The following is a 17,909-nucleotide window of genomic DNA, read 5'->3' on the forward strand; positions in this document are numbered from 1 at the left end:
TGATGTCTGTAGGTTCTGACAGGTGTGGCGGGAGCCTGCCTTTCTGTGTTCTGCCTGTCAGGAAGGAGTGTATCCATCGAACAGCCTTGCCACATATGTCTGCTGCATGGAGTCTGGCGCATAGGGTGCAGTGAGATACTGTATCATAGGCAGCTAAACGATCGAGTAGAATGAGGGCTGCTGTTTGGTCACAGTCAAGGAGGGTGCGGATGTGGTCTGTAGCAGCAAGCATGGTGGTTTTGGTGCTGTGGTTGGTTCTGAATCCTGATTGGGAGATGTCCAGGATGTTGTTGTCCTCGATGTGTTGGTTAGCTGAGTGTTGATTGCTTTCTCTGCGACCTTAGCTGGGAAGGGCAGCAGCGAGATGGTTGAGATCCGTTGGGTCGGCTGTGGGTTTCTTCAGAAGTGGGTGGATCTCGGTGTGCTTCCAGTCTTTGGGGAAGGTTGCTGAGCCTAGAGAGCAGTTGATGGTCTTGCACCGTTCGGGTGCAGTCGTGGCACTAGCCTTGTTGAAGATGTAGTGGGGACAGGGGTCGGTCAAGTACTCCAGAGTGGATGCTGCTCATGATGGTGTGCAGGAGTCGTGGGGGTTCGGTAGATCCTGGCAGGGGTGCTGTTGGTGAGTTCAGAGAGTCTTTGGGTCCGAAACTGTTGTAGATGTCTATGACTGTCCGATGGAAGAAGGTGGCCAGTCTGTCACAGAGATCCTGAAAGGAGAAATGTTAGTGGTCTCGGCTTGCGGTTTGGTGAATTCTTTGATGACATTGAAGAGCTCTTCAGAGTTTCGTGTGGTGGCGCTGATGCCGTCCTGCAGGGTAGTTTTCCTGGTGGATCTGATGAGGCCATGGTGGGATCTTGTGGCAGATTTGAAAGTTGCAAGGTCTTCCGGGGATTTGCTGTTTCTCCACTTCTTCTCCAGCCTTCTGCATGAGCGCTTTGATTCCTGGAGTAAGGGGGTGAACCAGCTGACTTTCTTGGAGGAGTGTTTCCCTGTGGTTGTTTGGAGAGGAGCTAGGGTGTCGGCGCAGCTTGTGATCCATTTGTGGAGGTTTAAAGCTTTGTGGAGAAGGCAGCTGAAATTGAAATGTCTTCTTTACTTTACAAGGAGCCAGTGGAGTGCCTTCAGAACAAGTCTGATGCCGTCATGTGAATTCACACTGATCATGATAGTTCTGGACTATTTGGAGTTTGGACACTGATTTGTTAGGGAGGTCAGTGTAGAGGTCATTGCAATAGTGAAGGTGAGAACATGATTGATAAAGAGCTGGGGAATGTTTCCCTTCCACTTAAATCTAGTGGGTATTTTTCAAAACACTTAAACAGGCTATGAAAAGAAGAAAAGGCATATCAAACAATATGCTGTTTGTCTGCCTAGCTCAGCAACACCTCCGTAACTGTGTCAGGAGATCCCATACAGCACTGCATGACAAAGCCTGTCAGTCATCACCTCTCCCTCATAATGTTCCAGAGGTTAGATGGTACAGAGAAGCAACCACATCCTGTGTGTCCTTAGGCCCCATCCATCCATATCCAGCCAATTAGCTGCTATTAACAGTTATACAGTTCTCATTAAAAGGTAGGACTGCGTATTAGGGTGGTAGAAAGTCCAGGATGAGAGGACTGAGTCCATTTACACCATCAGTTACTACAGACCCAATTCCTAGCTAGCTCACAGTGTCTCACCTGACCCCCCGACCTTCCCAGGGTAAAAGCTGATTGCAGCAACATTGAACATGACACTCTGACTCCCAAGGAGGTCGTGGAAACAGATCTTACCCCTTTTGTTGTTTTATTTATGCATGCCTGGGATAAACACAAGAAAGATACAAATAAAGGTTTTCAAACATTTATTGAATCAATCGTATTCTTGCATAAAAAGAATCAGATGCAATAATTAGGCAGATGAAACAAAGCATTGTAACCAGCATTACTAACATGGTGAAAAGAATAAACAGTCCAACCATGGTGATCTTAGACCTATATGTTTCTTCCTAGCTCTATCTATGATCTGAGAGCATAGCAGGTGTACCCTCTGCCTGTGCCCGATCTAGTAGGATAGCCTGAGACCCCCATACCGGGAAAGCTGGGCCAGGATGCCAATATAGAATGGAGCTGGCAATCCTACTCTGTCAGATGAAAGATCAGCATCAGCAGAGTTGCATGTTGAACACAGCATCGTTCCAGAACAGTAGTAGCTGAACAGCTCCTCTGACCCCTCTGGGGCAGTGCACAGTTTATATAATCCAAACCACCCTGTGGTAGAGGCACAGCTCTGATGCAATGATATGGCCACATGCTAGAAGCTGTCTCCGAACGGGCAACGCAAGCAGTTGGAAATATTCTACTGTGTTCCTAGCTTTGAACAGAGAGTACAGATATGTTGAGAAAGGCTAACTGAAAACAAGCAGCATGTACAATGTATTCTTAGAATAACAGCAAGCAAGCATAAAGTGTGTAAAATGTCATTGCTAAAAGCGGTCAGCTAAAACAAGTTAAATATAAAAGTAAACTAAAATTGAGAATCAACGTGAAAAAACTTCCTACCAAAATAACACTAATAATTAATAAAATGTTCACTTAAACAAGCAAAGCAAACAAGCCGTTAAAACATGCCAATTAAAAACTTAAAAATCAATTAAAACAATTTGATAAAAACCAGGGCCAAATTTTAAAAAATCAATGGAGGCTTCCAAAATGTTATCCATGTTATCAGTGTCAATGGAATCCAGGATGGACCTCGTTTCCACAGACGGCAGAACCACTATTGCCTTGGTGAGCAAATCAAAGGATCAAACATGGTTGGCGCCCTCAGCTGATGCCAGGTTGTTGCATCCTGTACAGTGACCACTTTAAGAGACCCAGTATTAGGAATCTTGGAGCTGCAGCATCCGTTTCCAAAGAAAAGAATGGCTCATGGAAAGCATCCTGAAGTAGTGGCAGTCTCATTGGACAACACCAGAAATGAACCCTCAACGGGGTCGTCTGCAGATCTATGTCCATAGATAGTACCAATTGCATTGCAAGACAGATGTCAAGCGTGCACTAGAAGGGGCACCAAAGACAGAAGAACACAGGCTGCACAAAACAGAACACTAATAGCAAAAAAGACATGGCCAGTTCTCATTTAGCTCCTCCAGTTAAGATACTCCAAAGTACTGTATCATGTGTTCATGTCACAGCTTGACATGCAGTAGTTCCATCACCATTTAACCTCAAGGTAGGACACCCATTGCGGGGCAGCAAAAATAGAACCAAAATACCACCAATCAGGAATAACACAAGTGGTACGGCTCCAAATACACTTGAAAACAAAGAGTGTATAAAAGATGGTATCACTTGGAAAACAGTTTGGAACGTGCTGAGAAAGCCAGACCTAGCCGCTTTAAAAAAGTGTACCAAACCCACAGTGTTTGATGCATTAAACATGAGGTTCACATGCTCACTGAAATGCCAGAGAAAGTTTGTGTTTAACAGCGGTTGTATGTCAGAGGACAAAGTTGCAGTTCCAATGTTTCACGGGCAGATTAAGGGCCAGATGTAGCAAGCAGTTTTGCCCATTCTGTGTCTATGGGAAAAAGTGTTCGTACACATAGGTCCCATGTTTTTCTGAAGCAATAATGCCCCTAGCCTGCTCAGATTGTAAAAATTAACATTAAAGGTTAGAATGGAAGGCCTAATCTCACTTATGCACGGAAGGAAAGAGTATGTTATTACAGCAGGTCACTATTTGAGAAACTGAGACCACACGGAGGACACCTGCTCTCATCACTCAACAGCCTTGATCATTTAACATCAAATAACGTCCATTTGAAAGTAAATGAAATACTGGGCGAATCAAGGAAACTGTTACTTCCTTCAAGTAATACACCAAATTTGCCACATAAGCACTACAACTACACACCCGATGCAAGGTCACCTGTTCACAAGTCCTGAAGTGCCTCAGAGATGTTTTGCATTCATTTCCTCTGAGAAAGACCTCTTTTTCCCAGCACACACATTTGTAATCAAAGGGTATTTCCCACACCATGTGAATTAAACTCTCCCCCAGAGCTTCATATCTGCCCACTGGAAAATGGTTCAAGCATAATGTGGCAGTGTGACTTCATGAATGAGCCATACTGCAGATGGTGTTTCGGCTACTGTGAGAGGCAATTTTTCTAATCTTTCAGTATTCGGCATTGTATAAGTAGCATCTTTCTTATATGCCATTATTTGTTGTTTGCGTGTTGAATTAAAAGGCAAAAACATTTTTGCTGTGTTTATGTGCTTCCAGGGCATGCAGCTTAATTTCAAAACCTGTAATTTCCATCTCAACTGTATAATAGATCCAAGCTGACTTTGCCGATGTTGTATAAAAGACAGGGCATTCTGTATAAAATCATTTGCAGATGATACAATGTTATTCAATGCGTAAATACAAGCAGACAACATATTATTTCCATTAATGACCAAACAAGAAATCTTGTAAATCCATGTCATCAGAGAGAAGAAAAAGGTGTTTTTTTACTGCACACAAGGTGGAGTGTTGCAACCATTGCTTGCATAACTTCCCCAAGCTATAAATAGTAACCACCCCAGATCATTTGGACTGGACATAACAAGGGTCCAGTCTGCTTGCTTTAAAACCCTGAGAGGCGTTTAAAAAATGTGCATGACAATCATTTGTGTCCACTGGCCACAATAACCACCTGTTAGTACCCGAAAGCGCAGAATTAAATGTACTGATCTGTACCATGCCTTTTAGGTGTTCTTCAGTATAATTTGCAACATCTTGTCAATTTTTAAACGTGCAATGGAGGGAATACTGGACACATTCATTTCTTTCATTTTTGCTAAACCCAAGCAAGTAGTCTGTTGCACTGTGTCATTCAGAAAAATCATCAGTATTGGAATTAAACATACTTTACATGAGGCATCTATATCCTGCACTTGCCAATGTTCCCCAAACTGATTTTAAATCAATTGTTTCTTTCCCATATTTGTAGCCTTTAACTGCCAGATTGAAGGTATCATGCCCAGAAAAGTATGCAAATCTGTCTGAATATGATTTGGGACTATGCACTGGTGGTGTCAGTCAATGTTTCCATAGTGTATAGTTGAAAACTATACTGGGAGTACTAGCTCTTTGTAAGTAGTGGTGGACATAGTGATGGTAACAAAACATTTCACCATAATAAGCAGAATTCATGTACATATTCTCACTTTCAAATATAGTATAATACTCAAGCTCAGATAGCATTTCGGTCACTGTTTTTACATCTCATTAATCGAAGATAACACCTGGCGTTATTACGTTATCCACAGCTACTTTAAAAACTTAAGGAATGTGCAGAGTTGTCGGACCAAAAATATCCTATGGGATCTTATCCTACACAATTCCATCTGAGACTGGAAAAGGAGAAATGTTTGCAAGAGGCAGGTCACTTTGTGGGAACACGAATGAGGTTTCAACATCTCACCTACCCGTTCTACAGCAGACCACTCTGGGAGATAATGTCCATTTATAAGCAAGAAGAAAACAGTCACAAATCTAATCCACAAGAGCATGGAAAACAATGAAATGGTAATCCACAAACAAAGCCATGGTGGGATCAGATAAGTGTGTTTCAACCAGTGAAAAGAATCACATATACCATGTAGTAAAATGTGAGAAGAATTAGTGGAGAAGTTGTCCAATTTCGAGCCTCGACAGGTGAAAGAGAACTGGTAGACACCTCCAACAGGAGTTCATCATAAACAACTCTGTTGCTTCAGTAGAAAACTGTAGACCCATGTCTGATGTACTTCTGACCTTTGCAGTGGTTACAGGAATCAACAAAAGTTCATTCTCTGCCCTCCCCAGCCGGTGAGAAACAATACTGGTGTTATTCAATACTTGCAGAGGTATTTCTTGTAAAGTAGTGAGAGGAGTTAGGGAACTACCCAGGAGTCCTCGTGTAGAATGGGCCACATGATACAATTTTACTTGATCAATTGAAAATAATTGTTTGTCTCTATATTCAGCAAACGGTGGCAAAAATCTCAATTCCGGTACCTTGAACCCCAAGGATTGGCACCAGTGCATGGTATGATGGGCCAAACTCCTTCCTAACTGCAATCTTCTCTTGAACTAGATCCCCAACTTTCAGAATCCAGCTGGAAGGTGCTGGTTACTCCTTCAGCAGTAGAACGTTTAATTTTCTCATTGGCATTCCAATCCCGGAAGCTCTGTAGCTCTTGTAAGACAGCATGACGTGCATTTATGTCAAAAGGCATATCTGCCGCCACTACACCAGGGCTGTCAAGATCTGGAACATACATTTGGATGTCAAAAAAGGACCTAGTAGGGGGAACTAGTTACCCAAAGATCGTCTAGACAGGCTGTTTAATGCTCTCTGGAATCCATACAAATGATGGATCCAACTACAACCTGAACCTAATACTCCAGCAGTTAAGGATTTCTTTAGGTCTCTGTCCTTCGACTCCACAATCGAATTTCCCTCAAGATGATATGGTGAGGCATAATGCAGAGCTAAACCCAACATTCCCATTGTGTCCTTGTAAGCCTTAGATGCAACAGCAGGGCCCTGGTCCGAATGGAATTCAGCTACTGCATATGTCCTGATAAAGACTTGCAAACCTTTGTTAGAGCCCAGCGGATGGATCCAACATGATCCGCTGCTGAGCATTTGTGGACCCTCCCCCGCCATGTCACTTCCAATTCCATGACGCTGTAGCAGTGAGCAGGGGCAGTGAGGAGCTCCACATCTGCGTCCTGTCATGTAAACCTAGATTGCCACCACAGAGAGAGCCTCCCAGGGTGCAGAGGATGCCGAAGGTGTAGTGATCATAGCAGCCGCAGCATTACTGACACAGTGCTACGCTGTTACGCCTGACACTGTGCCATGATGGAACAATGCTGAAACCAGCCTGCTGATGGACACCGAAAATTGGGGGAAATGAATGTCTAAACCTTTATTTTGTATGAGTGAAGCATAAGATATACATGAAGAGAAGCTTTTCTAGAAGGCACGCAGGAGGACACGCAGGTATCTTATTGGACTCGTACTAAGAGGAGTAGACTGCCAGGTTTCTTACTGGGGTGGGGATAAGTGTTCTGTGTGCTCTGTCAGCAATCTAACGAGGCACAGATTGACTACCCGGTCGAGATTCACTGGCCAGGTTCCTTATAAGATCCCTCAGGATTCATCAGTTTCTTAAAATGCTTGCTGTGTTTTATGCGCCTTTTTGGTGCTAGCCCGTATGAAGGGCTGGCACAAAATATGAGAAAGCACTTTAAGCCAGCAGGTGCTGCTTGTAATTTGGACGCTTCAGCTTTGGTGCAGAAAACAAAAAGAACACGCAGGGCAAGCCTCATCTGTGAAAAGAGCTAAGGAAGGCAGTGAACTCAGAGGACAATCAGGCTATACTAGGTCAAATGGACATGGGGAAGGCAAATGGAACTACAGAGCAGTCTGGGGGAATCCCAGTGGACTCAATAAATCTCATAATAGTAGCTGAATCTCTTGCCCTAAACAATCAGACTGCTGGGACACTTATGGTGGTGGCTTCTGCAGAGCCTGAATCAAACCAGGGTAAAGCAAAGGAATACCCCTTGTTTTCTAAGAGCAAAGCAGTCTCTGGTGCAATGGTGGCTTCTCAGTCAACAGCTCCACGATTCCTCTAGCAGCATCAGTCCTCATATCAATGATAAGCTTTGACACCTCACAAGTCGAGCCTTCTGGTCTCCAGGTACTGCCACTCCGAGGTTCAGAGCCTTTAGGTCCCACAAGTAAGCAGTTACCAATTGACGTAGCGGCACCCTCATGCCCCCGCAGCGGGAGGACAAGCAGCAAGATCCGTGTGCCAAAGTAGTCACCATGCAATGGGATGCTAAAATCATGCTTAATTTAAACTTGGATGAGATCAGAGAACTCAGGGCTTCACAGGCGACTGATAGTGCAGCCTTAAACACCAGACTCTCTAAAATTGAAGAAACTATCACCCACTCCCAGAAAGGCTGAAGGAGGCAGAGTCCAGAATATCGGAACTGGAAAATCAAGTTTCTAAGATACAGAAAGAAGTTAGTCAGTTTCATAAACAAAACTCTTTACTTGAGCACAAGATAGAGGAACTTGAAAACCACTCATGATGTGCTAATCTGCGCATAGTAGAGGTCCAGAGGTATGTGAGGGACAGCAGGTTCTCCAATTGGTGGATACATTCATAAAAACTCATGTTCGGCCAGAATATTCTGGGGACTTGCCTATAACAAGAGCACATCGTGTTCCGGCGCAACGTTCCCCCATCTCAAAATGTCTGCATACCATCCTGGTTAATCATTTGGATTATCAAATTAAAGGTCAAGTTCTAGGTAAGGCAATTAAACAAAACAGTTCTCAATGCCTGAAATACCATAATTTGGTATATTTGCAGATATGTCTGTCTCAGCAGATCGATGTTTGAAGGACTTTATAAAAATGTTGTATCTGTTTAAAGTGCAGGGTATTTAAGCGTCAATTGAACAACAATATAAATTGAAAGTGTTGGTCAAGGGGCAGTTTAATTGATTTACCAATGTGACAGAGGCTTAGGAGCTCTTGCAGCATATCTCTAATCAGTCCCAAGTGTAAATACAATAATGATGATTATCCTCACTAGGCTCTTGATTTGGAAGGTGATATGGTTTTGGTTACGATCATTGGAGGGTTAAGATTGGCGGGTTAAGTCTGCACACAGCCTTAACTCTTGAGTATTTGTTTCTATAGGAGACAAACAGTAGATTATTAATCAATTAATTCTGTTTGATCTACCTCATTATGGTTTTATGCCCAGCATTTAGTTATTTGGGTACTCTAGGTTGATAAATCTTGTGCCACTTACCATGGTGATGTGGGTGGGAGGGACACCTGTGCGACCCAGTGTAGCTAAAGGAGCTGTGAAAGGGGTACAGGTGGCAATCACCTCTCACTGGGGTTACGGTGATTTTTTTAATTTTCTCTTCCTTTTGTGAGGCACCTTAGGGTTTCTGGGGTGGAATCCAGGCATGGTGAGCATCACATAATTAAAATGAGCAGAATTGAGATAGGATTTAAATTATTGATGAGAGATACAGGAATGTTATTACCTACGAAATGGGCTGTAAAGTTAGATTTATTTTGTGCATTGTAAATGTCATGGCAAATAGACAGAAATATGGGGGGCTGATTAGATGGTTGGGCTCTTTTTACCTGGAAGTATTATTTTTACAAGAACCCCATCTTAAGAACAACTGTCCAAATGTCTATATTCCGAAGCAGTATCCTCACACTGATGGTGCTTCGGTGGTCTTGCAGTAAGTGGGGTTGCGATCTTTTTAGGTAGAGGGCTTGACTGGCTAGTGAGCGATGTAATTAGAGATCCACATGGTAGATGGTTATGGCTGAAGGTTGTTGTTAATGGGGCTCCGTTAGATCTGGTCAAGTATTATGCCCCACTTTTTTTGATAAAGCAGACTCATTGTTGCAGATTCATAATATTGCTATGGGGCAGTGGGGTGGATCATTTTAGGAGGTGATTTTAATTTCATCCAGGAGGTAGCCTTGGATACTACGAATAAAGCTAAAAAAACAACTGAAGCCCCAAACTAAAAAGGCCATGGATACAATGAAGCATGATTTTAAATTAATCGATCCGAAAGGAGTTGTGACCATTCAGGCATTTCACAATACACTCCTTCTCACATCGATTTCACACCCCCTCCCACATTTGTTTTATTTTTAATTGCCTATTCTATTTAAAGGTCTGGTTCTGATATTTGAGCTAACTCCTTTTCCGATCATTCGTTGGCCTCTCTTATGATAGCACTTGAGAAAACTAGGAGCGACAGGCCCAGGTGGCAGCTGGACCTGTCACTTATGTTAACGCAGGATTGGCTTATAGAAATGAGACAACTCATTCAGGACTCTTTTGGGTTAAATGGGGATGCGGCCTCACTGTTTTCTGCACGGGAATCTTTAAGGCTTCAGCCAGAGGTCAGATTATTGCCTTTAAGGCACAGCAAAAGAAAGAGCGCAGAGACCAAATAACTCTGTTGCAATCAGCAGTAGACCAAGCCCTACAGACCAAGAATAGGTATCAAGGTGAACCCGCAACCCACAGAGACCCAAGGTAAAGCAAAATTTGAGGGACTTTTTTTTACTATGGAAGAAATGTATAGCTCCAGGGTATGTCAGCATGACTATATGAAACAAGCCAACAGATTGGGAAATTTCTGGCCTAGTCAACACGGGTGAGGTGGGAAGTCACGTTTGTCAGGGAGTCACAGTGTGCTGTAACAGGAGCATTAGTTTCAGAAAAGGCCAAAGAGTCTTGAGTTTCCCCACAGCACTATAAAACTGTCTATGAAACTAGCTATTCGACCCCGCAGTCAAACATAACCCGACATTTTCACTCCATTAGGTTACCACTTCTGCTGGATTCTCAGGCTGAAAAGTTAATTTCTATTATATCAGCAGCAGAGGTACAGGATGCTCTTGCCACAATGTCAAGCAGGTAGGCCTGTGGCAAAGATGGCTTTCCGGCTGAGATTTATAAAACTGTCCCTGCTGAACGTGTACCTTTCTTAACCGATTTGTTTCGTTTTGGGATGGAGGGAGGTGAACTCCCATCCCATTTTAAGGAATCCACAATAGTCAGTTTCTTAAAGATAGGCAAGAATCTTAGAGACGTCAATTCATATAGGCCTATCAGTTTACTTAATGCTGATTAGAAGCTCTTAATTAAAGTATGAGCTATTAGTAGTCCCCCTGTGGCCCAGGCTTTATTTCAAAGAGATCAGACAGGCTTTCTGGGTGGCTGGTGATGGCTGCGAATATCAGCTTTTAAGAAATGCACTGGTTTATTTCTCAGTTACCAAACCAGTAGAGCAGTTATTATGGCTGATTCAGATAAAACTTTTCATCTGGTCAACTGGGATGAGCTGCTTTACGTCTTGAAGAAGTTTGGCTTTTCACCCCAATTTATTGGAATGCTGGTGAATCTATACCAAGGGGTACAAGCAAAGATATTTGTGAATTCCTATCTTGTGGGACCCGTGGCTATTAAGAGGGAACTCGCCAGGGTTGCCTCTGTCCCCTAACTTGTTTACCTTCTTCAAAGAGCCTCTGGTGACTACGATTCAGGCCAATCAGGCGATTGAGGCCCCTGTCCCAGACATGAGTAATTTAAATATGTTCACAGATGGCATAATTCTCTATCTGAAGCCAGGTAAGGAGAATGTTCTGAAGGAGCTGGACGAGTTTGAGCAGTTCAAAGGCATAAGGGGTTATAAAATTAATTTAAAAAAAAAGAGTTGCTTCTCTTTAATACCTCAGCTAGTAGTCTCCCTGTATCTCTGCATCAGCAAGATCGTTCCCAAAGCCCGATACGTTATCTGGGAGTATAGGTGACAAACAATTACCCCCAGCTCTTTCAGTTAAATTATATAGTGATTTTTCTGAAAATTAAGGAGCTACTTGATAGATGGACACTTCTTCCCCTGACACTGGTTGACAGGGTAGCTCTCGTTAAAATGTCAATTTTGCCTTTGCTTCCGTTTCTTTTTTTAATGTTCCCATTAAAGTTAGTAAAAATTAATTTAGAAGTTTAGCTCTACATTTTAGACATTTTGTTTGGATAGAAAAAGGTACACGGTACAATATTCTGTACTTCAATTGGAAATTGCACAGGGTGGGTCGGCCTTTCCCCACGTTCAGACGTATTATGAGGCGGCCTTTCTAGATCTTGTGGCAATAGCATTAGATGACAGGTGGACGGATGATCTTTTTTTTCCAGATGAAATAATGCAGGATGTTGAAACTTGGCTCCCAGTTTTTATTAAGGTTCTGAAATTCCAGAAAAGCACCAGATACAAGGTACTGCAGAACCTAAGTGTCCAACTGCTAGTTCTATATCGTTCTAGTCCTATTCCATCAGGCTGCATGTTTCTTACATTACAGGAGTCCCGGTATGCTGGGTTGTCAATTCCCCATATCCAGATCAGATACTGGAATTCCTGTGGATTTAAGGATTTGGGGCACTTTGTTCTACAGGGTAAATACATCACACGGCAAGAGATTTGCGTATGGTGTGGTGATCACTGCAAGCAATTTTATTAGGCTATCAACAGATTATGCACGCTTTAAGGTCCCATTATCAAGAAGTCAATCAAGACACTCATTCAGCTATATGCTTGCTTTTTAGGTCCAAGCTTCCTAGCATTGGTAACTGGTATAGACTACTACACAATCAGGGGGCGCAGCAGCATGAGACTAGGTTTTTAGAGAAAATTAGGTCAACAACACAGTGTCACCTCTCAGAGGAGGATTGGGTGACTATATCAGTAGTAGGTCACAAGTCTTTAAGGGCGGCAAAATTTAAAAGGATGTTGTTTTATCCCAATGGATGGTTTATTATACCCCCTGCAGCCCTTCACAGAATGTTTCCATCAGTTGAGGATAGTTGCTTTCATTGTAAGCAGCAGGGCGCAGGGGCTTGGCTCCATATTTTTTACATCTGTCACATGCTATGGCACTTTTGGCAGCAGCTGTATTCCGCTTTCAGTCTGGGTTTCAGGGTAAGAATATACTCCAACCCTTCATTTGTACTTTTTGGTGTTTGGTGCTTGTAATAAGGCACATTTCTCTAGAAAATGTGGAGTCAGGATCTTTCCCTCATTTGATAACTTGAATCCTAAAAATAGGACACTGAGAAAAGCTATTTTTGTTTTCTTGAAATTAAATTCATAGCCATGTTCAGCAAATCCCAAAACAATTCGATCTACTCTAGCTAAGTGTATGTTTAAGTCCTCATCCGTGAGATAGATATCATTAACATGACACAATGCTCATGGATCAATATCATGCAGAATTGCTGTTACTTGGGCAGCAAACAGTCCTGTACTGTTCTTATACTCCTAAGGGAGCCGACAGAAACAACACTGTGAGCCAAGCACAGAGAAGAATTTTGACAGAAAAATCCATTGGAAATATCCAGGGTTGTTTTGCATCTTTCACGGAAAATACTGTTCATTAAAGCCGTACAGTGTGAATTTTGAATCACAAATGTGCACATACGACTGTTTAAGTGTCTGTAGTCTAAGACTATACAGTAGAAGTGATTCGGTTTAGCTACCAGATATAAAGGGTTATTCATAGGTGATACAGAGGGTTTAATTACTCCCTGGTGCTATAGTTGTGAGAGAACTTCCCTCACAGGAGCTTTTGTTTCATGTTTAATTGGGTATTTTTGTTGCACTTGCGGGCTGGACCTTATGGGTATAATATGGTAAGGTGAATCCTTATCCCAGCCCACGTGGTTGTGGCATAGTGCCAGGGCTTGTGCAAGAGCCCATTGTGCAGCATGCGCTTGCTTAAATTCTTCAGGAACAAGGACAGAGAAAGAAGGTATTATTAAATCATCTCCTTTGGGGAGTGTTCTAACAAACTTCAGTGACCAATCTCTTTCAGCCAAGAGAATGTCATAGCTAAGTGTTACATTTTCCACGAAAACTACTTTAATTGTACGCGTTATGTCCCCCACAATTTGTATATTTAGTTTATATAGTCTGTCTGGAGGGGCAACCTGCTGATCAGGGGCTTTGACTTCTAGGAAGTCATTACTTGCTTTCACATCCAGAAACTCTTGAAGAATCTAGGTAACTATTGTGACCTCTGCTGTGCTGTCTAATGGAGTCATTGCTCACGCCCTGTTCTTAAGGAGTGTTCTTAATATGTGTGGCATATTTAGCCAAAATTTTTGAATTGGGGTTCCTGTTGCGGAAGTTTCTCATCCTTTTTTATGATGATGTCAGACAAGCATTGTGAGTACTTTTTCGGTTTTACATACTCTTCTTGCCTGCACTCTGAACACCCTGCTCTCTCAGACCATTTGTCAGAAGAGTCCCAAAAAGAACGAGAACGGTGTGTATCAGTATACTGATACCTATCAGTCTGCTTTAATGTATCACAGCTATGTAAATTATATTGTTTTTCTGAGGACTCCGGTTGCAGATATCCACCCTTGATTTACTTTTTTCTTTCTTTTTTTTGTTCATCCCAGTGTTTCTTAGAAAACTCAGATTCTTGTTTGGTATTGTCCTTTTCGGAACTACCTTGAAGCTGTTGCTCGTTTGGTCTGGCCTTCAAATTATCTCAACCTATAGATATATAGGTGTCAGCAATACCTTTTGGTAATTCATACTTATGGTCTGCAACCACTACCTGAGCAAGGCGTTGGCAGATTGCCAGCACTGCTGCTTCTCCTTTAGTATTGTTTAGAAACACTGAGGATACAGTGGCAAAGTTATCTATCAATATTACCTCCAAATCCAAGGCAGGGGCAGCCCCATGTTTGTTGGAATATGTTTTAACACTTCTGGTAAAACAGCTAGTGATGGGGTACCATATGCTATGGAATATACTGAGGCAAGGACCGTGCCCCAGGTTGCCCAATCTTTTTCAGGGGAAACCTTCCCAGGTGGCAAACACAAAGTGAGATGGTTTGTTTTTTGTGCAATCCAGAACAGTATTTCCTCACGTCTGGAAGGTATTTTACCCATAATAGCATTAACAGTTACCTAGATAATTGCAGGCACAGCTAACTGTGGCTGCACAGCTTGAACAGCCCTCGCTGGGGCAGTTCTTATTATATCTATAACAAACTGTGTTGAACGTCTGTATAGATTAACTATACCATTGTATAGTTGGCGTAACTCAGCCACATTTAATTGTTGTATATTAGGATATGGTGTGTAGTCAACTAGGACTGACCATGTAGCTCCCTCATTACTTAGGGGACTCAGTCTAATGTTTTGTAATATATGTAGTAGGGTGCCTCTGAACTACTTTTGGTGTTCCTGAAATGTTAATCATATTTCTAAATCATTATAAGCTTGTTTGCATTAGCATTGACTGCATGAAAAGTGAACCATGAGTAAAATACTTCAGTTTTATAATCTTTGTGAGCCTCAACCACGAAAGTAACATCTCCATGCCCATTAGGTAGCCCATGTATTGTTAATTGTGCTGTAACAGCAGGTCTGAAATTAGCAGGTATTATAATTACATTTGCATTTTAAAAATGGAATTCAGAGAGGGAACATACTATGATGGGTATCCTTTGAAATGTTCAAGCTTGAACAACCGACAGACAAATATAGAGGCTTCCTATAAAGCTGAGGAGGATTTAATCCCTAACACCTTTGAAGTCTCTGTTTGCAGGTGAATAGGGGACCTTGAGCACGTAAGAAAACTATTTAGCAGACCCGTTAAATAAGCACCTGACTTATGAACGTTGGTGGCGCCATGTTATACGGTTCCCACTAAAAGGTAGGACGGCGTATTTGGGAGGTAGAACTTCAGGATGGGAGGACGGAGTCCATCTACACTATCAGTAACTACAGACCCAATTCCTAGCTAGCTCACAGTGTCTCACCTGAACCCCCAACTTTCCCAGGGTAACAGAGAATTACAGCAACATTGAACATGACACTGGCTCCCAAGGAAATAGTGGAAAGAGTTTGTTGTTTTACTTAAGTATGCCAAGGGAAAACACAAGGAAGATATGAATGAAGAATTCAAACATTTATTGAAACAATTGCATTCTTGCATAGAGGGAATGAGCTGGAATAATTAGGCAGATAAAAATAAGTGTGTAACCAGCGTTACTAACATGATGAAAAGAAACAAATGTGCCTGTGCCCAATCTAGTGAAATAGTACGAGACCACCATACCTGGAAAGCTGAGCCAGGGTGCCGGTCTAAAGTGGAGCTGGCAATCCTTTTCTGCCGGATAATAGATCAGCGTCAGCAGAGGTGCATGACGAACACAGTATTTCTTCCAGAACAGTAGTGGCCAGAGTGCTCCTCTGACACCTCTGAGGCAGTGCAAAGTTTATATAATCAAAACCACCCTATGGTAGAGGAACAGCTCGGATGCAATTATATGTCTAGATGTTAGAAGCTGTCTCCGAACAGCAATGCAAGCTCTAGGATATCTTGTACTGTGTTCCTAGCCTTGAACAGATTGCACAGATTATATGTTGAGAAAAGACATCTAGAAACAAGCAGCATGTACAATGTATTCTTGGAATAATATTATGTGAGCATAAAGTGTGTAAAATATCATTGCCAAAAGTGGTCAGCTAAAATGTGTGAAATATAAAATATAAAACTAAGCTAAAATGGATAACCAATTCGGGTCTAAGAAGGTCACACGACAACGCTACAGGTAAGATGTGCCATTGGGCATTTATCTGCACATTCATCGCCAGTGAGACTATGGGCAGGATAGAGTTGGAGTGCGGAGATCTTGGAGAGGTATGAGTGCAGCAGCCTTGGTGGGTGACTGTTGATTTATTGTCAAATAAAAAACAATGACTGTGATAAGACACACAATATGACATGATGTAGCTCAATCAACGCTATTTGACATGCACAATATTTATGTCAGATGATATTTCTGCATGTAATTCTGGCAAACAACGACCCAAACCTGCAATCTTGTTCACAACATCAGTCCACACTCAGCCACAAAAGCAACCTACACACAGCCACAAAACTATCCCACACACTGACCAGAAAGTTTGCTGTTCTTATGTGTTCTTCTACCCCCTTAGCTGGCATGTAGGTAGTCAAATGAGTGCATGTCAATGGAGAAATCCAGCTGCACTGGAGTACTGCTACTTTCTATTTCTTCAAAGTTTGTATTCTAATTTTTTAAGTGATTTACGTGTATATTCCAGCTCATTATGCATCCATCAAGGGCCATTCTCAAGTCAGATGAGCACTGGCCGATCAACTCTGGACAACGTTGGGGAACAGTAAACAGAAGTCTTTTATCCTTCTGCTCACAACTACAAGATGGAATCAAACATACATTTATGTGCTGTATTTGACAACTATAAGGGAATGTTTGAAAGAACATTTGATTCTTAGACCCTCACAACAAATCCAGGATTGGACTTTCTACAAGAACATTTAGAGATAACATGGCTCCGTAGAAGCCTTGACACATTTAAGAACTTGGAAGTTCCAGTAAGAAGATCAATTTCACAATTGTGAAAGCAACAGTTGTCTTGTACATAGTCACCTAGCATCATAAAAGGCATAGTGCTCCTTTGAGTATTATTTGCTGCTCACTAAACCACATGGGTTGTTACCTTTAGCCTTGTAGTGAACAATTACGGTATGTCAGGATCACAGAAACTTGGAGGAGCAGACCTGGGTATGTAGATTTTTAAAGGCAAAGCATAAGCAAGGAAGGGTGGTGCCTCATTGACATGGAGTCATCGGGATACTATAGGCACTTGAGCGTCTTCTCTTATTAGCGCCATAAAGTGGTTGAGAGCTGCCATGGGCAAGGCTGGGACTCAGGCGTATTTTCGGAAAGATGTCCTTTTCTTATCTAAAAAAAACATCCCCAACTAGGGTCAGAGTGATTGATTTGGAGTGAAGCCTGTTACGACATCTGTAATTTCCGTGCCTGAAAAGGTCGCTGTAGGTGGTAGTTGAACTGTTTGCAGTAGGTTGTGCCAAGTACATTGCAAGAGAAACGAAGCAATTTAAGCTTAGGAAAATACAAATTAAAAATTGTGTGTACTCACCATATGTGGGACAGCTCTGGAATTGGAAGTTTGGATTTTGTGAAGAAGTTCTTTGCCACTGAACCTGCAAAGAATCATGAATCAAAAACTAGTTTGTTTGATGGTGATCGTCTTTAGAATTATACAAAAACATATGGAAAGCAAGTGATAAGGGGCTACATGTGCCAGATAAATATGGTTTTGTGCCTGACATCAGCATATTTGAAAGAGGCAAATTCAAGCAAAAAGTTACGCAATTCCTTTCCGCTGACCACGATGGCTGCCAACTTGGCCTAATTTAGGTCTACGCTTACGTCACTCTTACAGC

At 42.1% G+C, this 17,909-nt stretch overlaps 1 protein-coding gene across 5 annotated transcripts in view; it reads right to left on the reverse strand.

Moving 5' to 3' along the window:
- Positions 1–17,909, reverse strand: part of REPS2 (RALBP1 associated Eps domain containing 2) — a 636,764-nt gene that overhangs the window by 241,233 nt on the left and 377,622 nt on the right. For all 5 annotated transcript variants that reach the window (XM_069204533.1, XM_069204534.1, XM_069204532.1 and 2 more), the window contains exon 7: positions 17,603–17,666. In XM_069204533.1, the coding sequence (XP_069060634.1) occupies positions 17,603–17,666 (64 nt within the window). The remainder of the gene's footprint in view (positions 1–17,602; positions 17,667–17,909) is intronic.

This window comes from Pleurodeles waltl, chromosome 8 (assembly GCF_031143425.1).
Source record: "Pleurodeles waltl isolate 20211129_DDA chromosome 8, aPleWal1.hap1.20221129, whole genome shotgun sequence".
Classification (NCBI taxonomy): Eukaryota; Metazoa; Chordata; class Amphibia; order Caudata; family Salamandridae; genus Pleurodeles; species Pleurodeles waltl.